The 21443-nt window shown below is 30.7% G+C and overlaps 3 protein-coding genes across 4 annotated transcripts in view; 2 read left to right on the plus strand and 1 right to left on the minus strand.

Moving 5' to 3' along the window:
* Positions 1 to 21443, plus strand: part of LOC144851613 (rab3 GTPase-activating protein non-catalytic subunit-like) — a 194146-nt gene that overhangs the window by 13909 nt on the left and 158794 nt on the right. The window contains exon 28 of one of the 2 annotated variants that reach the window (XM_078709157.1): positions 184 to 333. In XM_078709157.1, coding sequence (XP_078565283.1) covers positions 184 to 330 — 147 coding nt within the window. In that variant the 3' untranslated portion in view covers positions 331 to 333. Of the gene's footprint in view, positions 1 to 183; positions 605 to 21443 lie in introns of those variants that run through there. The other variant, XM_078709156.1, reaches the window with a different exon arrangement.
* LOC144851705 (G protein-coupled receptor 137Ba-like) lies at positions 1519 to 15337 on the minus strand. The gene is made up of 6 exons (XM_078709294.1): positions 14803 to 15337; positions 13884 to 14153; positions 12219 to 12359; positions 11517 to 11642; positions 7963 to 8087; positions 1519 to 5790 (listed from the first exon to the last, which is right to left on the minus strand). The coding sequence occupies exons 1-6, from the start codon at positions 15226 to 15228 to the stop codon at positions 5607 to 5609; spliced, it is 1272 nt and encodes a 423-aa protein (XP_078565420.1). The 5' UTR covers positions 15229 to 15337; the 3' UTR covers positions 1519 to 5606.
* On the plus strand, positions 17185 to 19367 carry LOC144851973 (uncharacterized). Its single transcript, XM_078709651.1, has 3 exons — positions 17185 to 17324; positions 17803 to 17931; positions 18420 to 19367. The coding sequence occupies exons 1-3, from the start codon at positions 17268 to 17270 to the stop codon at positions 18540 to 18542; spliced, it is 309 nt and encodes a 102-aa protein (XP_078565777.1). The 5' UTR covers positions 17185 to 17267; the 3' UTR covers positions 18543 to 19367.

Consider the following 21443-nt stretch of genomic DNA (forward strand, 5'->3'; position numbering starts at 1 on the left):
AAAAAGTGTGATGTGCCCAAATATGCTGGTGGTATGTCCAAATATGGTAGTGATTCGACATCATCATGTCCATATATGGGCACATAACATTTTTTTGTCACATAGAGTTTGGTAGTGTAGACAGAGCTTAAACAGAGGTAAATTCCATCTATGTGTTATGTATGCTTATTGTTTTTTCTCTAGGATTCAAGTTTACTAAGATGTCCAAATGTTCCTATAGTAGACACTGTTCAACTAATGGGAAAAGTGGTAGGACTGCTACCAGAACATCACAGTCTGTACAACAAGGCTATCAGCTTAGTGGAGACATGTCATGCATTAGCTGAATAAATAGTTGTTTATGGCGATAAAATATATAATTAACTTAAATTTTGTATCGATAAATAGTCTATATAATTTAATATTGGTCAGTCATTGGTGTCTCTATAATTCTACAGTGTTACTTGTGATGCCTGTATGATGTGAAGGGGATAACGTGATCACAACTATTTATTATGATCTGTCGGAAATCAGAGGAGACTTCAGTAAGATCATGCAAATGAATTGAAGCCAAATAAAACTATAGATTTTCTTTTTTCCAGACATTAATAATAATAAAGAATAATATAAGAAAAAAAAAATGATTGAATCACTTTTTTATTTTAATTATCACTGTTCACCAATAATTGAAGATTTTATGAATACAAGCCCTCTAAGAATTGACCAGTAGACCGACCTCTATTCAACAGCCTAATAGACAGTTCTCTCGAAACCTAAGATTTGACCAACAGACAGACAGACCTCTATGCAAGAACCCTCCAAGAATTTACCAGTAGACTGGCCTCTATTCAACAGCCTAATAGACAGTTCTCTCAAAACCTAAGATTTGACCAACAGACAGACCTCTATGCAAGAGCCCACTAAGAATTGTCAAATAGACCATTGCCCTATAAATGAGAGGTCAATAATAAATAGACAGCTCTATACAAAAGCCATAAGAATTGACCAATAGACAAGACATGTACAATAGATATCACTCTATCATTGTAATTCTCTTATGTACTACTGTACTGAAATAATCACAAAGCCACTTTAATTAGCTAAGACCTAATCAACAGCAACAATAGAAAAAAAAGTTTAATTAATGCAATTGCTATGCAGTGAAATGCAAAGTCCAATTTGTTTGTTTAGCATCCTGTTCAGAAAAGGAAAAGGGCGTTCAGAAAAGGGAATCCAACCCTTTTTTAGGAAAAAATTAATTCAACAGGTTCTCACAACTTAAAATATTAAAGAATACATTTGCACAAGATTCTCAGAATGGCAGAATGTATTTCTGAAGATATCCTTTTTTTAAATATGCCTGTTTTTTTTTTCTTTTTATTCAATTTTATGCAAAATATGTCTATAGCAATAATGTTCAAATTATTTTTCATTTCTGCAATTGGATAACCTATAATTGCCAAGATATCTAGCTATAATCCAATTAGTGACATTTCTACATTTTACTAAATGTTTGTACGCAAAAAAGAATATTAAATGTTGCTAATATCATAAGTTTATTTTCCAGAAATCTTAATACAATATTGTAATATTGGTAATTTAATTAAACAGAAAAAATATATATGAAATAATTAGTACAAAATAGACAATCTTATCAAAATCATTCAATAAATAGTAATAGACACAATAAAAAATATTTTCTTCATAAAAAAAACTCACAACCACAAATAGTAGTGTGTCATCATAGACACAAACTATATAACTATCTTCGAAAAATATTGCGCTTGTATAGGGTTTTATCAATATAATATGTTATAAACAACAAATAATTACTCAGAAATTAATATTAATACTGTAGCCATTAACCGATTAAAGTCCCTCAAACCAAACTTTTAACTGTATATTTGTTTGGAATGAGATTGTTAAAAAGAAAAATGCAATCCAATTGGTTTTATCATTGCATAAAGAAAATATATCAAAGTTTAGAGACATTTGATAAACAAGCAATTACATGTAGAACTGTTAAGCTCTGTCTACACTATCAAACGTTATGTGATATGCCCATATATGGACATGATTATGTCATATCACTACCATATTAAGGCATATCACTACCATATTTGGGCACATCACACTTTTTTTATTTGATTGATAGTGTAGATAGAACTTAAATGTAATGATGACAGAGATCTGACAATTACAAGGACATTATACAAAACCTTGGATCACAAATTCAATAAACATTGACATTCGATTAATTAGTAATAGTATTGTTAAAAGCAAGAACAGAAAAAATGTTATTAAAACCCTAAAGTCAGTAGGTAATGAGATCAAGTTAAAGGTACTGTAGCAATTGTGACATCATATAATTTGCATATTATCTATAAAAAGTTACAAATAAAATATAAAAATTAAAATGTTGAAAAATCTTAATTAGTGTCACAGCCTCAATAGAAATACATTGTGCATTATGTGTTAGTACATATTTATTTTAACAGAAACTATTGATTTACATGTATTAGTGCTTAGTGTTTTCAACAAATCAATTTAAAACAAAATGCAAACTTAAAAGGCTCTGTCTACGCTATCAAACTTTATGTGACAACAAAAATGTGATGTTCCCATGTATGTATGGACACGATGATGGTCATATCACTACCATATTTAGGCACATTACACTTTTTTTGTGAAACTAGTTTGATAGTGTAAACAGAGCTTTACAATACCACAGGTATACATTATGGAGAGAAGGAATCCTCCCATTCCAAAATCTGTGTTAATAGCGATGCTGTATGTGAATCAACATTAAGGTTTTGGTTGTGATCGTAAAAAGGATGGAATACTTTATCAAAATCACAAAATATACATAAAATCAATAAACACACTACTACTAACTACAATTAAAAGTAGCAAGTATAAATTAAATCATCATGGCACACCACTGCATGTGCAGTACAGACATTAATATATAAATCAAATAATTAGTTGCATTGATAGATAGATATACATAAAATTAAAAAAAAAAAAAATATATACAATTATAGAAGAAAACTAATTTACTAAAGGATGATAGATATATATAAAATTACACAAAAAAATAATATTAACGCAATTGTAGAAGAAAACTAATTTACTAAAGGAATAAAGCTAATTTTACTTTGGTCATACATCAATACTTTTGTTTCTCGCCCATTTGGGCAAGTTAGCTGCGGGTTTTACTAGCCCATTTCTTGTCTAGGTACTTCATACTGTGGGGATGGAGAAAATAGTAAAGGGGAACATCCTAACTCAAAGGTGTGAGCTCTGTTTACAATATAAAACTTTATGTGACAACAAATATGTGCCCATATATAGACATGATGATGTCATATCACTACTAAATTTGGGCATACAGTATCACTACCATATTTGGACACACCACACTTTAGTTTTTAGTTACATAGTAATATCAACTCTGCCTGACTGATTTTCACATTAATTTAAATGTACTGTACTTTAGCAGTTACAACATTACCCATAATAAGGAAACATCAATTTCCCTTTACATAAACCAGGTTAAACAGGCTAAATCAACGTCTATTGAACACATTGATACCAGAGTCAGTCATATATATCACTCATGTAAAAGAAGCATATCAATTCAAGTTTAATCTAAAGCTCCGTCTACACTATCAAACTAGCGTGAAAGCGTGATGTGCCCAAATATGGTAGTGATATGCCCAAACATAGTAGTGAAATGACATCATCATATCATCATATATGTGCACACAACACATTTTTGTTGTCACATAAAGTTTGATAGTGTAGACAAAGCTTAACAATGTTAACAGTACAGTACAGATCTTTTTAAATAAGTTCTTCCTTTTCTATTAATATTTATTCTCTTAATGGGCTTCCGATTTAAAATCAGTAGGAATATTGTTATGTAATATAATTATATAATTTGATTTCAGTTGGCCAAGTAATACAAATTGCTAATTTTCTATAATTAATGTCAATTCAATATACAGCTGCAGAATAATCATAATTGAGGAATATGCAACTATTGGATATACAGTACCAGTACTAAATGTGAAATTGAATTGACAGAGAAATTGTGCTATTGTCTGTCAGCACATTAATACTTTGAACTAAAAAATAATCTGTAAAGATAACAATAATCAGACTTTAGAAATATGAAATTAAAAATAGAATAAACCTAAATGTTAAATTTATTAATCAATAATCAATAATCAATTAATCAATATTTTACTATTTATTTAACAATGTTATAATGTAACGAAATGTGATTTTTACTGAAATTTCGAAATATATGGTATTATACAGTAAAGGAAACATGGAAAACTCAGGGGAAGTGTCTTGGAAAACTAAGGGAAGTGTCAGCCTGTTTTCACAGTATAATTATTATTCAGAACATTTTCATGAATATTAAACACATATTCATGAATATTAAACACAATGTCATGAATATTAAACACATTGTCATATATATTCAAATCATTTAACAACTAGTAGATAATTTTCACAATCATACTAATCATCTTTTAAATTATTAATTTTTGACTGGCAATACATTTTCAAATTCTTCTTTATTCCACCTTCATTATTTCAGAATAAATCTTAAATTCTATAAATAATTCTATTTCATACTAATATTGCAGATTTTTAATTATATTTATACAGATAACCTTTGAATATTTTTACTTCGCATTCAACTTGTGCTTACAGCCATAGACAATTAGTACATTATAATGATGAATATTCAACACCATATCATGAATATTCAACAACATAAGCATGAATATTCAACACCATATCATGAATATTCAACAACATAAGCATGAATATTCAACACCATATCATGATTATTCAACACCATATCATGAATATTCAACACCATATCATGAATATTCAACACCATATCATGAATATTCAACACCATATCATGAATATTCTAACACCATATCATGAATATTCAACACCAAATCATGAATATTCTAACACCATATCATGAATATTCTAACACCATATCATGAATATTCTAACACCATATCATGAATATTCTAACACCATATCATGAATATTCTAATACCATATCATGAATATTCAACACCATAAATCATGACTATTCAAAATCTAGTCACACAGTAACATTTAATATGTTTGACATATGGGTTGGGAATATCTGTCCAGGAAACATGCTGTCTGGTTGGTACAGGAGGCTATTCTGTGGACATACAGTATGACAGCTAAATTCTTTAGTAGTAAAACGATGAATATTCAACAACATATTTATAATAATATATTGTTTTATCATTTTTTGTACATAAAAAATGACAGCAAGGTTGAATTTTTTTCATGAAAAACTACCAGCATTTTTCGTCTTATCATTTATCAATCAATTGTACTCTTACTTACTGACATACTACCATTGCTGAAATCAGGCTGTTACATCAGTTGATGTTTTAAGTGATCTGTATGTTAATTTTTAATCACATGACAGATTAGAAATCAACAGAGCATGACGATCTAGCTTTACAAACCAATGCGATTATCCAAATTTGAGAATTTGGGATCTTCATTCCTTTGAAAACTTCACTAAAGCTGATTGGCTGAAGATATGATTTTCAGTCGTAGATTTGCTGATAGCCGCCGATTGAAACTCTGCCCGAGAAAAGTAATGGTGGCGTGGTCCCAGGCATGATGTACTGTCCTCCTGATGAGTAACTGTTGCTACGGATAATCGTCCCGTATCCCAACTGCGGGGTTCCGTTTATCGGTGTACACGGTGAATGCATATCAGTAGAAAGGCTGTCAAAACAGAACAAAATATGAGTTAAAAATAACTATAGTGAGACATTTATTGAATAGGCAAACTGCTATGATTGTTTGTTTCCTACATTCCTTGTTGTTTTATCATGCTAATTACTTCCTTATTTACAAACAACCTGTCCTATTGGTATATAAGTACTCTTGGCGTTGTTTTCTGTTCTTCTGATGATGAGAATCGTTTCTCGAAACATGTCACATTTTAAGGTAGTTTGCCTATTCATTAAATGCCTCACTATAGTTATTTTAACTCGTAAGTTCGGTGGAATCATTCATGATTTATGTAGAACAAAATATAAGGTTCAAATACATCTTGATTGAATAAAACATAATAAATACATTTCACACCATTCATTTTTTATACAAATTGAAAACTTCAAATATAAAATAAATAAGAAGCATATTAAATATTTCACAAGCAATTATAATAATGGCTTTTATGTCATACTATCATGGCAATAAAATTGAATTGTGGGTAGAATAGTATTGTATAATGTGGTTTCATCATTATGTATTACTATTAATAATTATAGATAGGCAGGGTGGGATTGTCATTAAAATGAAAAGTAAAAGTAACTGAACATGCATTAGAACTCGTGAATACATTTCTAATAGAATAATAACAACAACCTTGGCAAGTGATAAATGGTTAATGGTTTTAAATTTATATAGCGCAAAATACAAATAGTCTCTATGCGCTGTTTAGCACAAGTGTGAAAATGAAAATGTTGATGTAAAATAAACCACAAATAGCCTTAAAATTGACCAAGACAACAGAAAAAGTCTGAAAACGGAATTTCACATCACCACACTGTTTCACTAACTTTATTTATTTATTCACAAGTGTCATAGTGATGTGAGCATCTGACTATCTTGCCTAACAAACAATAAAATGTATATGAAAAAAATAATGAATTCACACAGAACGAAACAAGTGAGTCTTCAAGTGAGCTTTGAAGATCGAAACGGAGGGAGACTCACGAATCATCAAAGGCAAAGAGTTCCAGAATTTTGGAGCAGCGATCATGAAAGATCGCTCCCCTCATGACTTCAATCTACACCGTGGATAGTGAAGAGTGGTTAAGTCAGACGTTGACCAGAGGGAACGAGTACAGGGTCAGAAAATATTAAATAAGCGAGGATTATATTGAAATTATGGGTTCACCCAATACCAGTATCACAAGATGAAATATGCAATTCATATAACTGAAGAAGTCGCTATATACCTCTGTCTACACTATCAAACTTTATGCGACAAAAAAAATGTGATGTGCCTATGGACATGTCATATCACTACCATATTTGGGCATATCACTACCATATTTGGGCATATCACTACCATATTTGGGCATATCACTACCATATTTGGGCATATCACTACCATATTTGGGCACATCACACTGGTTTGATAGTGTAGACAGAGCATTACAGTCAGTGCACTTTGCTCAATCAAATAATTTATGTATTGTAGGGTGGGAAACGTCATTGAAATAAAAAGTAAAAGTAAATTAACACATGTCTGATCTCATTTATGAATAATTAATAGTCAATATATGGAAATTCATGCATTCTATACATTATCTACTTATAAATTCACTTTCTGGTTGTCTCCTTTCAACTACAGTATGACTTTTTAAATATCATATTTGCTTATTGTCTGTGTATCAATATATCCATTGTTATCCACTGTATTGATTTTAGTCATTTGCTTTTGAAATTTTCCAAATATAATTTGGAAAATACAAAATATCTATAATAATATATGGTTATGGTTTCATATGATATGAAAATCAAATGAAAGAAATATGTAGAAACATGTTTAATGAGTTAATACAAATTGGTTCTATTCATAGTATGTGTTACATAAAATAGGGCTTCGTAGAATAAGAAATTATCATAGTCTGAAGTAATATTGGGAGAGGGGGTGGGGTGCTGGGAAGTCTACAGTACATTTCCAGTACCATGGAAACCGCTTGATCAACCAAGCACATCTACTGTAGTATGTAACAGTCAACCAATCATGTGATTGTATCTTCTTTTAGTTTTTTTTGTTCATGTTTTGAAAGTTTCATTTCAAACTCATTGCATACAGTAGTCTGCATTTCACTAGGAAAACTTTTTAAGATTGTAAGTAGTACCGTTATTAATACTTACTCTCCGGATGCTGTGTTTGAATTAAACGCTCGGCAAAGATCATCCTCACTGTCATATCGTCGTGGGTTGTCAAAGAAATAAGCTTTAGAGGGCGTTCTATTCACATTCTTAACTTCTGGTGCAGTCTGAAAAAAAATACAGAAATAATTTTGTCTTCCATATTTTTTAGAAATTAGATGATGATCCTAAATAAAGATTGAAACGTTGAATCATGGCTTGCCTCACGTTATTTGGAGTCAGTTTTATACTATTTTATTTTAGAATTGGCAAAATATATCATGACTCAAAATTCAGTTTTACCTAAAAAAATTAATACATCTTTCAGTAACCAATTTTCTAAATGACAACATTTCCAAATTTTATAAAGGCACTTAAAAGGTACCAAATATTACGGCAAACAAATTCAACAGTATCTTATGGACAGACAGACGTACAGTAATCTAGGTGGTGGATCCAGGATTTTGCTAACATATAATATTAACAGTCTTTCAAAAGTAGATCAAGAAGTAGTTGATAATTTAATTTAGCTGTCAAATGACATTACTGTAAGTCAGCTATTGCGTACCATACACAAACTATGACTAACAAAATGTACAACTTTTTAGATGATCCCTTCTCCAATTTTTCAAAAAAAATTCTTGAAGATCATAAATTTAAATAGCATACAAAATGTTTAATGAATTCAAGATTTGCATACTGTAAACTTGAACCAGATAATATATAAGTTGTTACAAACAACGGTTTAAAGACAATTCTAAGAAAAATACAGTAGAACAACAAAATGTCCCTTAATAGAGTTGGCTGTAGTGTTAAAACATATTTCCCCCTTGGTTCGTTTAACAGGAATGTGTCCCCTTAATGGAGTAACTAAAAAAAGGAGGTCTACTGTGTAATACCACGGACCTATAAGCTATAATTTATAGGTCCATGTAATACTAATATATTTTAAAATGTCTTCAGGACACACTACTCTTCAAATGATTTATCAACAGTCCTATTCTTCATACAGTAATATCTTTTATAAATAATATAATTTTAATATAGAATATGACATTGACACTTCATTTGTCCATCCTTTGATGCCTTTTGAAGGTCATGCATGGTTGCACTTCAAATAATATATCATAATAGTCATAGCATATCTTTTAAAAATATAGAATACATTACAATACAGTATCTGAACAACTCCTCCTATGGGACAACCCTATTGAAAGGACACTCCTATTAAAAGGAAAGTTTGTTTTATGTCTCGAAGTGTCCCCTTAATAGATGTTCTAACTATACTTTTGATATACAGTACTTTGTATCATAGAACTCCTTTGGAACACCGCTATTGAAGGGGCACCCTATTAAAATGACGAATGAAGTTTGTTTTGTGTCTGGAAAGTGTCCCCTAACTATACTTTTGATATACAGTACATCTCCTCCTTTGGGACATCCCTATTGAAGGGACACCCTATTAAAAGAATCAGCTTGTTTTGTGTCCCGAAAGTGTCCCCTTAATAGATGTTCTACTGTACTTTGATATACTTTGCATCAAGTTTTTTTAACTTGAAAATTGCTTTAATTTCCTCAACATTCAATTGAGAACAGAAAGAAAGGAAGCCAACAGTAAACAACAGGAAAGCGAATTGTAAGATGAATAACGAAGACCGTTTTTTTATATATTGGAAGATTAAAATATCAGACGAAAAGTTTAAAAATAATACTCGATTTCCTTACATTATTAACATTTTTAATCAGTAAAAAAGGGGGCTTCCAGAAATGTAGAGTACATAGCTTGATTTATTAATGCATTCAATTCAATTCAATTCATTTATTTTCCAGAAGACATAAAATGCATAAAATACAATCAAAAATACAAACACAAGAAAACTAACACCAGTCTGGCGGATTGTAGAAAAGTGACGAAGTCACTATGTGAGTACACTCCTTCTGGTGCAGACAAAAACAAGTTAACAGCAAAAGACATTAAATAAGGCAGGGAAAAACTTAGAGGAACCAAAAAGGCACAAATCAGTCACTTCAATAGGGAGGGTATCCCACAACCTCGAAAAAGAAATAAAAGCAGAAAAAAAAATGCATTATTTATTATGCTTATTTTGTGCATGATCGATATGTAGATAATTATAATACATCGTGGGCTACGAACAAAACATCAACATGTGACAATAAAATGACATATTCAACAAAAAATTTAAAAACAAAATATTTTTCTGGAGAACAATATAACTTTAACTGGTTATTTGAAAAAGGTCTCAAGATCCTAAATAGTAAAATAAATTTGTAGTTTCATATTTTAATGTAATATTTGGCAAATAAACATGAAACTACATTATTTTTTTGTTATCTTTGTTGAAATTGAAAATGTGTGTTCTATTCCAAATTTACCAACAAAGGTGACCTAATTTTTGTAAACAATAAATTTACAGTACAGTACAGTACATTATCATTCAATTGAAAATGAAAGTATAGTTAAGTATAGCTATTTTCTCATATGAATTACACAACAAATTTGACAAACAAAAGTACAATAGATTTTGTGAACCATGTTATTTGATTTTGAAACAGTTTTAACCACATTCAAACAAACAGATTAGCACTAAATATAGTTAGTCACTTTGGGGTTTTTTTGAAAAATTTTAAAGTGTCAGGAAGTATGATGTAGACAGAAATGTTTGAATATTTTTTTTTTATTATTTTTACAAAGTACTGTATTACTACAATTACAATTACATTGCAGTTATTTAAAGAATAGTGCCTCTGTTGTGTAAGGAAATAATAAAAGTTATTATCATTATTCTGTAATTCAATCAATTTTTGGAAAAATAAAAAATATCAAGTAAAGGTAATGACTATGTGAATGTTGAACCTGTCTGTTCTGCTTGATATGTAGACACCCTTGTAGTATTATACCACTGGGGCTTTCATGGTATGCTAAGGTCTGACTGTAGCCATAGCATAGAAACATTGCTCTGCAGTCAGGCCAATAGCAATCATACATGAAAGCCCCAGTGGTCTATGGGTGTCTACATATCAAGCGGAACACATAGGTTTACATTGATGGGACTTAATCAATTCTTGATATATTCCCCCTGAAAATCATTTTTTTTTAAAATTTTGTTGTTGAATGTGCAATTTTAATGTCAAAGATTTATTCACTTTTAATAAAAATTGGATCGGAAAAAAATTCTTTACATGAAAAACCTGTAATTTAAAGTGAAAAATATCAAATTGTCTTAATTTTTAATGTTTTTTATGGATGTTAAATACTCTTTTATACCAGTAATACTTTTCTGGTTTTAATATACAGTAGTAGTTATTGTATATTTAAACTCTGTCTACACCAGCAGCGGTCTACACTATCAAACTTTATGCGACAAAAAAATGTGATGTGTCTATGGACATGATGATGCCATATCACTACCATATTTGGGTATATCACTACCATATTTGGGAACATCACACTTTTGTTGTCATGTCACACTAGTTTGATAGTGTAGACAGAGCTTTAAACAAAAAATTGTAACAAAGAAAATGATGAATTATCTTACCAATCTTGATGCGTATCTTCTGACACGGAAAAACATGATGACAATAAGTGTTGGCAGGAACTCCCAAAGAAATAAAATTATACAGAAAGTTATATAACGGTATCCTTTTAGATTTCGATAGTCGGCCTAGAAAAAAAAAATAATTTAATTTATTTAGAACTTGTGAAATACAGAGTGTTTAATTAGGAGTGGGCAAAATTATTTTTTATCCTATCCATATCCTGTCAGAAAGCCTTTACAGTAGCTTTTCAGTGTTTTAATCTAGAATTTTACCCAATTTTTAACTAACTTTAAAAGATGTATTGTTCTCCAAAAACATGAAAAATGAAGATTAATAAAATCAGATTTTGAATAATGTCATATTTTATTTAAGTTAGTCACTAAACAGAAAGAAAAACGAAAAAAAAAAATTATGTTTTCGCATATAAAAATATGAACAAAACAGTTCCAAATTCAGCCAATTTTTTTTTCAGGTAAATATTTTTTATTTAGATTTAATCTTTGGTCAAAGTAAATAACTATTATGCAATATCAAAATGGCAATATTTTTTCAGAGTGACAATGTATCTTTAACCTGAAATTTGGTTTTCTTCCTATCTTTATTCCATTGTAACTCAAACAAATGCCTACCATTTCAAACTACATGTAAATGTGTGTTAGATCAACAGACATAATAAATGAAATGTTGACATTAAAACTCACTTGGTCAGAAACATTTGGCCAACTGTACCCAAAATTCTCTTGGTTGTTACAGGCCACAGCAATAATGTTGTACGCTGTCCTTGTAAGGTACAGGAACGTAATGATAATGCAGGCTGCTGTTGCATGACACACTGTTGTACCCTGACAAACGAAACAAAAAACAGTGACAAAACACCGGTACACTGTATATTCTTTTCTACAGATTTATGGATTTAAGAAGTCAATTTCGATATATGAGTGGAAAGCAGATCAGTGCAATAGAATTATTTATTTATATTTACTAATTGTTTACTAATTTATGTTTACTAATTGTTGGTTTGAAAAAAAGAACATTTCAAATAACTTATTATTACAAACCAGATGAACATTTTCAATCATATTTATTTATATGTTGATATTAATATGTTAAAACTGTAATTAATTTAGCAATAGTTATTTGAACTGTACTTCTTATAATTTGCATTTTTTTTCTACATTTTGATTTAAAAAAAAATTTTTTTATAAGCCACGTCCAACAGTAAGCAACTTGCAGGATGGATCAAATATTTTATAATTTATCATGCTTATTTATTAGACTCATTTGAGGCTTAGGGAGTGGAATTGAAAAAGTTGTGAGTTAAACCCTGGTACTAGGTCAGGATTTATTTATTCTTCCCTAATCTAGGGGGTATTAATAATAAAACTGAATAACATCAAAAAGTGACTCTGCATTAATGGTACCCTTTTCACATTGCTTCTGGACCCTGACACAGACTAGGCTGAGGCATCAACACCAGTGTTTTATATGATGTGCACCCCAGTGTTAAACTCCAGAGTTTTGCAAGGTAAATATAAAAGGGCTATGTTCATTTCATTCCGTACGGTCAGCAATAAATCACTTACCTTATCATATTGAATAAACTAATAAAGGCAATGGGCCAATGTTAGTTTATCCAGGTAAGTTATCACAATAGTCAGATATTTACTCTAAGCAAATATCAATATTGGATATTTATCACATGACATGTATCCAATGATAAAAAAAATAAAAAGGTGCCTGGCAAAATTTCTATAATATTTCTAGCACAGAACATTTTTTATAGTATTTTAAATAAGTATATAAAATTTTAGATTTCAATCTATTTCGAATGTTGCAATAACCGTATCATACTACTCCTGTAATTATGGTCTGATGTCAAATAGGCTTATCAGATAATTTCCTTCATTAGGTCAAATTCTGTGAGGCCTAAAGGATTTTCGAAAAACAATTTTTAATGTATCAAACAGCAGGTCACCCCGATAATATCTATTTTGCTATTGTTCTTGGCTAAGACACTGGGGACTATTTGATCCATGTAGATAAATTATAACATGAACGATCTATCTATCAATAACTTTTTTTAAAGACATCAGCAATTTTCAACAAATTAGTGTTCTTATCGTATGCTAAAACGGCTATTAATGCATGCATGTTGTAAAAATATGTCAAAGCTTTACTCAATATAAATTAGAGAGGAAATATTGTGGATAAAAAAAATTTTTTTTTTCATACACATAAAAGCGAGAAACACTCCAATTTCAGGATGGATCAACTATTAAATTGCTTTAAACCAAGTCCCATTTCAGGCATAGGGAGTGGAGTACAAAACAGTATATAACTATAACCTTTGTACTGACTATACCTACCCTTGCTTCTAACAGTACATTTGCTGATGTCATTCTTGCTAATTTCCATATTACAACAGATAATGAAATTCCTCCAGTGAAAAACAATATACCACTAATTATCACTCGTACATGTACAATTATGTCCTTCTCAAATTTTGTAGAAAGTATTACCGCTAATAAATTTACTAAAAAGAATGTTATAACTAAGAATGCAACACCAGTCCGAAGAAGCAGTTTTTTCCTCCTGTATTTTTCTGGTTCGTATCTTATCTTTGCTTTGAAAACAACCTGAAAAATGAGAGAGAACAAAACAATTCATTAAATAAACTAAATGTTGAAAGCCAGGCAGTTGGCAGATTTTTCTATACCACCAGTTCAGTACCACATACAAGTTAATCTGTAATGCCATGGCATCCTTCATTTAGTTAAAATTTCTCAACACGACTGCATTTAGAATTTGTTATGCTTTTTTTTAACACTGCTAAGATTGTATGATTGGATCTTATTTTAAAATTTCACTTCACTAGTTTAAATTTGAAAAAAAAATATAAAAAAAAACGCTGTGGTTACACTTTGTGGAATGCAAACTCCGCAACGTTAGAGATCAGACACACTATTGTAATTTATATGCATGAGAAGATCGAAACATGAAAAACATCCCTATCTAGGCAATGAGAAATGATGAGTAACGGAATAAAAACATTATTTGTTAAGAGTCGAACACACAACCCTTTGATCCCAAGCTATTCGAACAAATCAAGAAGGCGTCAAATGAATCAAGAAGGCGTCAAATGAATCAAGAAGGCGTTCAACTTTTTTTTTAAATACAGTTCGATTACTGTGAAAATGTGTATGGGTATTTTATTTAATTAATCGACCAATCACAATAGTGCGCATGTCGGAACTGTAACCACATTTCGTAAGCTAATACACGCACCTGTCCAAAGTATACTATAAGAAGACAAAGTGTTGTAAACTGGAGGCACACTGGAAAGCAATATAACAAGAAATATGCGCACAAATTCAATGTGTTCGCTAAATCACAATTGAAAATGTAAAACGAAAACAGTGTAGTCCTTAATGCTGCCCATATTAAACAGAGAAAGAGAAATACTGTTTGGTAGCTTTTCCGTTTGTGTTTGTAGTATAAAATTAAGAACAACTGGACGTAAACAAAGAAGAACAGAAAGCTGTAGAGAACGATGAAAGTGATGGTAAAGCTTAGCTCCACACTTGGTGGGACAGCAGGTCCTGTGATGGGCACAGCAGGTGGCTTAGACGCCGATCGCATTTCCAGCCTCGAACTTGACATTGCACTCGTTTTCATCTTGTTGAATAGACGAACCAAAATGATGTATACCATTAATGATACATTTTCACTTTTAAGTTTTTGTTGCTGAAATTAAACTCGGAAAAGCTCAGTAAACTTGAATTTGTGGGTAGTTGGCTAACATTCTATCCAAGAAGGTTGACGTTCGCGAACAAAATTTTGTTGAATGTGATCGATTTCCTCGGTGAATTCCATTGAACTTTGACCGATATTTAAAATTGATGGCGTACTTCTCAGAATTTGAAGCAAAATCATCACACATGCTTGTTTTATCATAATCGTTTACTTTTCAATATAGTGACTTAATGATACATACCGGGAATACTAATTTTATTTATTTATTTATTTATTTATTTTATTCAATTTTCAGGCACAAAAATACATGACAACAAGACAGCGGTGCATGCAGCACCCTGAGGATTGCCATGAGTGCAAAGCATGCACTATCGAGATGGCTCTCTATATACTGCACTTGAACATATAAGTAAACCATCATAAATACAAAGAAATAAAAATTTTAAAATTGCGAGGCATCAAGTTGAACAATCATTAAAATTGAATAAATATATATATATAAATATTATGTACAGATAAAAATGATTGTTTAAAGATAAAAAAAATAAAAAGTTTAAAGTTGCCTGACATAAGACCAGAGAGCTGTCACAAATACGGTGTTAAAACTAAATAAAGAATGTTCTCTAATATAATTAGGAATCTCTTGCTATACACGGGGAAAATTAGTGTACAATGAATATTTAAAAGAATTCTGTGGACATCATACCAAACGACATAACCATATTCTTCTTTCGAGTTAAAGTAATTGCATCAATTTCGTTGTTTAGCATTTAAGAAAATTATTTTATTTTCGTTTATGGGTGCAATAATGATAAACTGGTGTACCGGAGTTGAATAAGAAATACTAATTGAAGTTGTCGGGTTGTGATCTATATTTCCAAGATGACCTATCGATAACTTTAGATATATTTAGTGTGTATGATATCACTATTCTATAATATATATTTTTTGTAATGGGGATTGTTATTTGGCCTCATCATGTATCATTATTTTTTGTCTAGATTGCTCCTATTAACGGTTTAATTTTTGTGCAGGCTTCACAAACTGTCTTTGGCTTCTCCTCCAAAAGACCACTAGACCAAAGACCTTCAGATATTTAGTTTAACGCGAAAACAAATTATTAATACATTAAGCGCATTGAGAGCTTGCTTATAATTATGCGCTATATAAGAACAGACTATTATTATTATTATTATTATTATTATTATTATTATTATTATTATTATTATTATTATTATTATTATTATTATTATTATTATTAATAATTGAAAACAAAAATGGACTACAAAAGTTGACAACATTTAAATAACGTACTATTATGTGTGGGTGTGTCTGTGATGATCGGGGTTTAGAGGGGGGTGGGGGTCGAATTTATTTATTTGTTTTTTGTTGTATTTGTATGTTTGTTCTAATTGTGGTGTGATAATAAATAGGATTTAGTTTAGCACGTGCCCTCTATAAATATTTTGGCTGTACATGAGCACAGCCTGATAGGCTAATAAATAGGATTTAGTTTAGCACGTGCCCTCTATAAACATTTTGGTTGTACATGAGCACAGCCTGGTAGTAAATAGGATTTAGATTAGCACCTTGCCCTACTATACCCATTTTGGTTGTATTTTTGCGCACAGTTGTGATAATAATAGGATTTAGTTTACCACCTTGCGCTACTATACCCATTTTGGTTGTATTTTTGCGCACAGTTGTGATAATTAGGATTTTGTTTACGACTGTGCGCTACTATACACACTTTGGTTGTTGCGCACAGTGATACTAAATAGGATTTAGTTTACCATCTGTGCGCTCCCTACACCCATTTTGGTTGTACTTACTTGCGCACTGATAAATAAATAGGATTAGGTTCACCACTGTGCGCTACTACTATACAAGATCTTTGGCGTGTGTTCATTCAGCTATAGAGGGCGCACCTTCAAAATTGGGGCTCTTCATAATAAATTATTTATTTACAAAAATATTTACAAAGGTTTTGGTAAAAAATGGACCTAGTAAACAAGGAAGACTTTAGGCTAAATACAGCTGATCTTATTCAACAGGTAAAGATTATATTAAAAATATCATTTATATAAACATTTATGTAGATTATTTTCTGTATCGCCCAGAATTTTGTCAATATATGAGCCTTCTCACTAGTCTAGGCTAGCTAGGCCTACTGCTACAACCCATCTGATCATACACAGAACAGTCCCCCACCACAAGCTCAGTCAGCTCCACCGTTAAGATTGGATAGACGTGGCCTACGTTTAGGGGTGTAGGGCTATCTACTCAGATATACCTTTTCTTTATCTTTTGTGGTTCACCACCACCTTTAATATTCGTTTATTTCGTTACATAATTTCTAAACATTTTCTACCTTTTGTAAATTATTTTCTGTTTTTCCCGAGCATTAGGCCTAATAATATAATTTTAACCAAGTTAGTAACATTATTTTTGTTAAATCACATTCATTTATATTTCATTTAGCATATGTATACCTTTATTTACCATGACATACACGATTATCTCCTCTTCTAGCTGTCTCTTGTACTATGGCTAAACAAGCAAGAAGATGAAAGCAGTTTATATAAGCTAGTGACTTCATTAAGAGTTTGGTACGAATTGTATTCCAGGGTTTCTTCTGAAGATGAAATCGATGCGTGTCGGGTATGTTGCGGTTAATCATCTTATTCCATCCATGTTGTCATTTTCCTCTCATGAGATGTTGCTGGCTTTCAGATCACAATGCCCTACTCTCAGTCATTTTCTAAATACAATAATTAAATACAGTGGCACGCCTTTGAATTCATGCCGTGCCTTTTTTTTAACTCATCAATTTGTGTTTCTCGAATTATCATAATTATTTTACATACAGGTTTAGAGCGAATTTATTTCGGGGAGGCGTTTATATAGTGACCATTTATTTTTTTGGGTGTAAAATAAAATATCGGATAAAAAACAATACATAAGTATAGTATCAAAATACTTTGTGGGTGTCAAAAGGGGAATTTAATCAAATAAATATGTAGAGGCTGGTTTTAGTCACCATTGCCTAGAGGGATTTTTGTTTCAACTTTGGCAGCCGATATGCTTATGATCTATTATCTTTGTACTGTTTTTAATGATTTCTTGCTTATTTTTTCGTACTCTTCTAGAATGAGACGGTCCTAAATATAGCAGACTACATCAAGAAACACCCCAATGCATCCAAAGAACAAATGACTGCGGAAATCGCAAAACAAGTACAGGCATTTGCTCAAAAAGTTGATGCAATGTAGTAAATATGAGCAAGACAAAATAAGATAGTGTTGAAATTATGCTATGTTACTGCAGTAATCCTATTCTTGTTGCTGCAGTACAATACCATTGCACACACTGTACTGCAGTAACCATAGTATATTATGATATTATATCAACAACTATAGTTAAGCTCAACTAAAGAAATTATTTACAGTATAGTAATGTAATATTTTTACAGACATTTTTACATAATTTATAATTTTAATTATGATTATAAATAGTTAGAATAAATGGATAATAGAATTGTATATATTGATATAACCTTTTGATTAACTATATTATTTTTATTTAATGCTATAGGCCATTTTTTAAAAGGAGAATCAAAATTGACTTGACCAATAGCAAACAACGGCTTAGCTTGGTTGAGTCGTCGCTTATGATGGGTTCAATAATTGGGTTGACTTCCTTGCTAAACTAAATTTGATGATACAAATCTGTTTAGCATCACTATTTTGTTTATGCGTAGGCCTATACTATTATAATTATATTAGTTATATATCAAGGTTAATATTGTATACCACCTTGTCTATAGAATTTAAGATATTTTAAGCTGTAATGATTTAGTTTTAAATTTAAAGAATGAAACAGCAAACAGATGAAGTAACTCAGATGTAACATTAGGAGCAGTAGTACGATTCTTCTCAAAAAGCAAAATTAAAAATGATTTTTTTACTGTGATTAAAAAAAAGCAGCATAAAACTTTGATCAATGTAAAAAAAATTAACTATTATGTTTATATTTGTGGTGTAAATATTTTTAGTAATATTGTCTTTTCTTGGCAAAAGCATCAACTATTTGCTCATTTTGCATCAGTGACAATAAAATGTGATGTTTGAGTGTGAAAGTTAAAATATACTTCCATTTAGTTTTATTTCAGGAAATGATTTGCAAAATGTATACCTCTATCACCTCTCCTAGAAATTTTGCTAGGCGATATGAAATGGGTATAAGTAATGTTTTCAAAGTTTTTTTGAGGAATAGGTTATGCCAATCCTATTATAGTGTGTTGTTACATGGTTATATCGCTGGTGTGTGACAGTGGCTGTGTGTGTACTAGTACTTGTCTCGAAAGATGTCCTGTACTAAGTTCTTCAAAGTGCACATGATGTGTACACTGGACATACGGTTTATAGTCCTTATTCGAAAATACTCATTCTACCACCAGAACCATCGAGTGAGTGAGCCTCGAACCCTTGCAGATGTTATGGTTATGTAATTAGGTTTCCACTGTCTTAACCACTCGCTCACTATATACAGTATAGGAATTAAAGGAATTCCTTTTGGACCCAACAAAGTGTACTGTATTACCAAATATGTTATACACAGGATATTTTGCTTCATAAACCGTGCCGAACAACTGCATGATGGGAAGAATGGGTTACTGTAACACTCAGTTACATTCTTACAATAACAACAAAATATACACAAGTACAGTATTACTTTTTACAAAATTTATTGGTTTGTTGTAAAGATCTCGACCAAGAATAAATAAAATTAGATAGACATCATAAACATACATATTCAAAAGAAGAAAAGAAGATTTCATAATAATTATTTTGAGCAGCAATTTTGTTTGTTTTTGAAATGACAAATGTAAGGTACAATTTTAACGGTAATTCTATTATTGTTACAACTAGAGACTATAAAATTTAAAGATAACTGTCAATGAGACTGTTCTGTTTCTCACGAGATAATCTTTTAAAATTCCAGTTTGACATGAGTTATAGCCTTTATTTGATGCAAGCTACCAACGATGATTGATATTATGAAAGGTAACATTTCTAGTTACTATAAGCAAAGCAAGATCTTTTCAGGAAAATTTAAAGTTCAAAAAAAAAAATTATAATAATAATTGTATTGCTCCAATATCATAAAGCACAAATAAGTAAACATTTTATGTAATCTAATAAATACTAAGTAAAATTTAAATGAATCTTGGCAAATAGTGAATAACTGAAGTCAGGTTAGTCATGAAAGTGTCAAAGGTCAATTACATTTATTGGGCCTTTGGCGTGATATGTACAAATATGTAACTAATCAAATAAGTCATTAATTATGAAAAGTATATACGTGAATAAAGCTCTGTCTACACTATCAAAGATTATGTGACAAAAAAATGTGTTGTGCTCATATATGGACATGATGATGTCATATCACTACCATATTTGGGCATATCACTACCATATTTGGGCACATTTTTTTGTCGAACTAGTTTGTAGTGTAGACAGAGCTTAAGAAAGACATTGGATCTTTTTAACACTTGCTACAACAAAAAGTATATTAAGTACATACAGTGTAGTTTACAAAATATGTTACAATACAATTCATTATTGTATTAGTTTACTATTAGAAAAAACTAAATATTTAAGTGAATTTTTTTATAGTGGTGATTGAGCACTCTTGAGTGGTATGTGCGATATATAACATTCAAATTAATTGAAAGTTAACCTTGTTGAACTAAATGATTACTAACTTTTACTAGCTATGGTTTGCGGCGCCCCTGCCTTAACCTCTCGGCCACACCATTATACTCGGTCATATACAGCATTTAGTTTTCATTGAATACAAGTACATCTTATTTGTTTAGTATTTTTACCGTATATAGTTAATTTAACTTCTAGCAAACAAATAGTTTTTTTTTGGTAAGGGGGTGGGGGATGGGGTTGCAATTACTCTTAATTTGGGGTGGTATATAGTACTGTGTGTGTATTTCTTTCACATATTATACAATACAGTCGTACATAGATATTCATAGTTTGGTTTCTATCCATTTCACATGCATATATAATTTGTTTAACTAATTAAACCCCATTTATTATACATAAAAAGATACATGTGTTCATGCAAATGAGACATGCTTCTCTAAATTTGCATATTCA

The sequence above is a fragment of the Antedon bifida genome, chromosome 9 (genome assembly GCF_963402885.1).
Source record: "Antedon bifida chromosome 9, ecAntBifi1.1, whole genome shotgun sequence".
Lineage (NCBI taxonomy): Eukaryota > Metazoa > Echinodermata > Crinoidea > Comatulida > Antedonidae > Antedon > Antedon bifida.

Coding starts and splice junctions, on each gene's coding strand:
- LOC144851973 (XM_078709651.1), top strand. CDS start 17,268: ATGGACCTAGTAAACAAGGAAGACTTTAGGCTAAATACAGCTGATCTT. Junction 17,325..17,802: donor CAGCTGATCTTATTCAACAG/GTAAAGATTATA, acceptor CTCCTCTTCTAG/CTGTCTCTTGTACTATGGCT. Junction 17,932..18,419: donor ATGAAATCGATGCGTGTCGG/GTATGTTGCGGT, acceptor GTACTCTTCTAG/AATGAGACGGTCCTAAATAT.
- LOC144851705 (XM_078709294.1), bottom strand. CDS start 15,228: ATGGTATACATCATTTTGGTTCGTCTATTCAACAAGATGAAAACGAGT. Junction 11,643..12,218: donor GGCCAAATGTTTCTGACCAA/GTGAGTTTTAAT, acceptor TTTTTTTTCTAG/GCCGACTATCGAAATCTAAA. Junction 5,791..7,962: donor TCAAACACAGCATCCGGAGA/GTAAGTATTAAT, acceptor CTGTTTTGACAG/CCTTTCTACTGATATGCATT.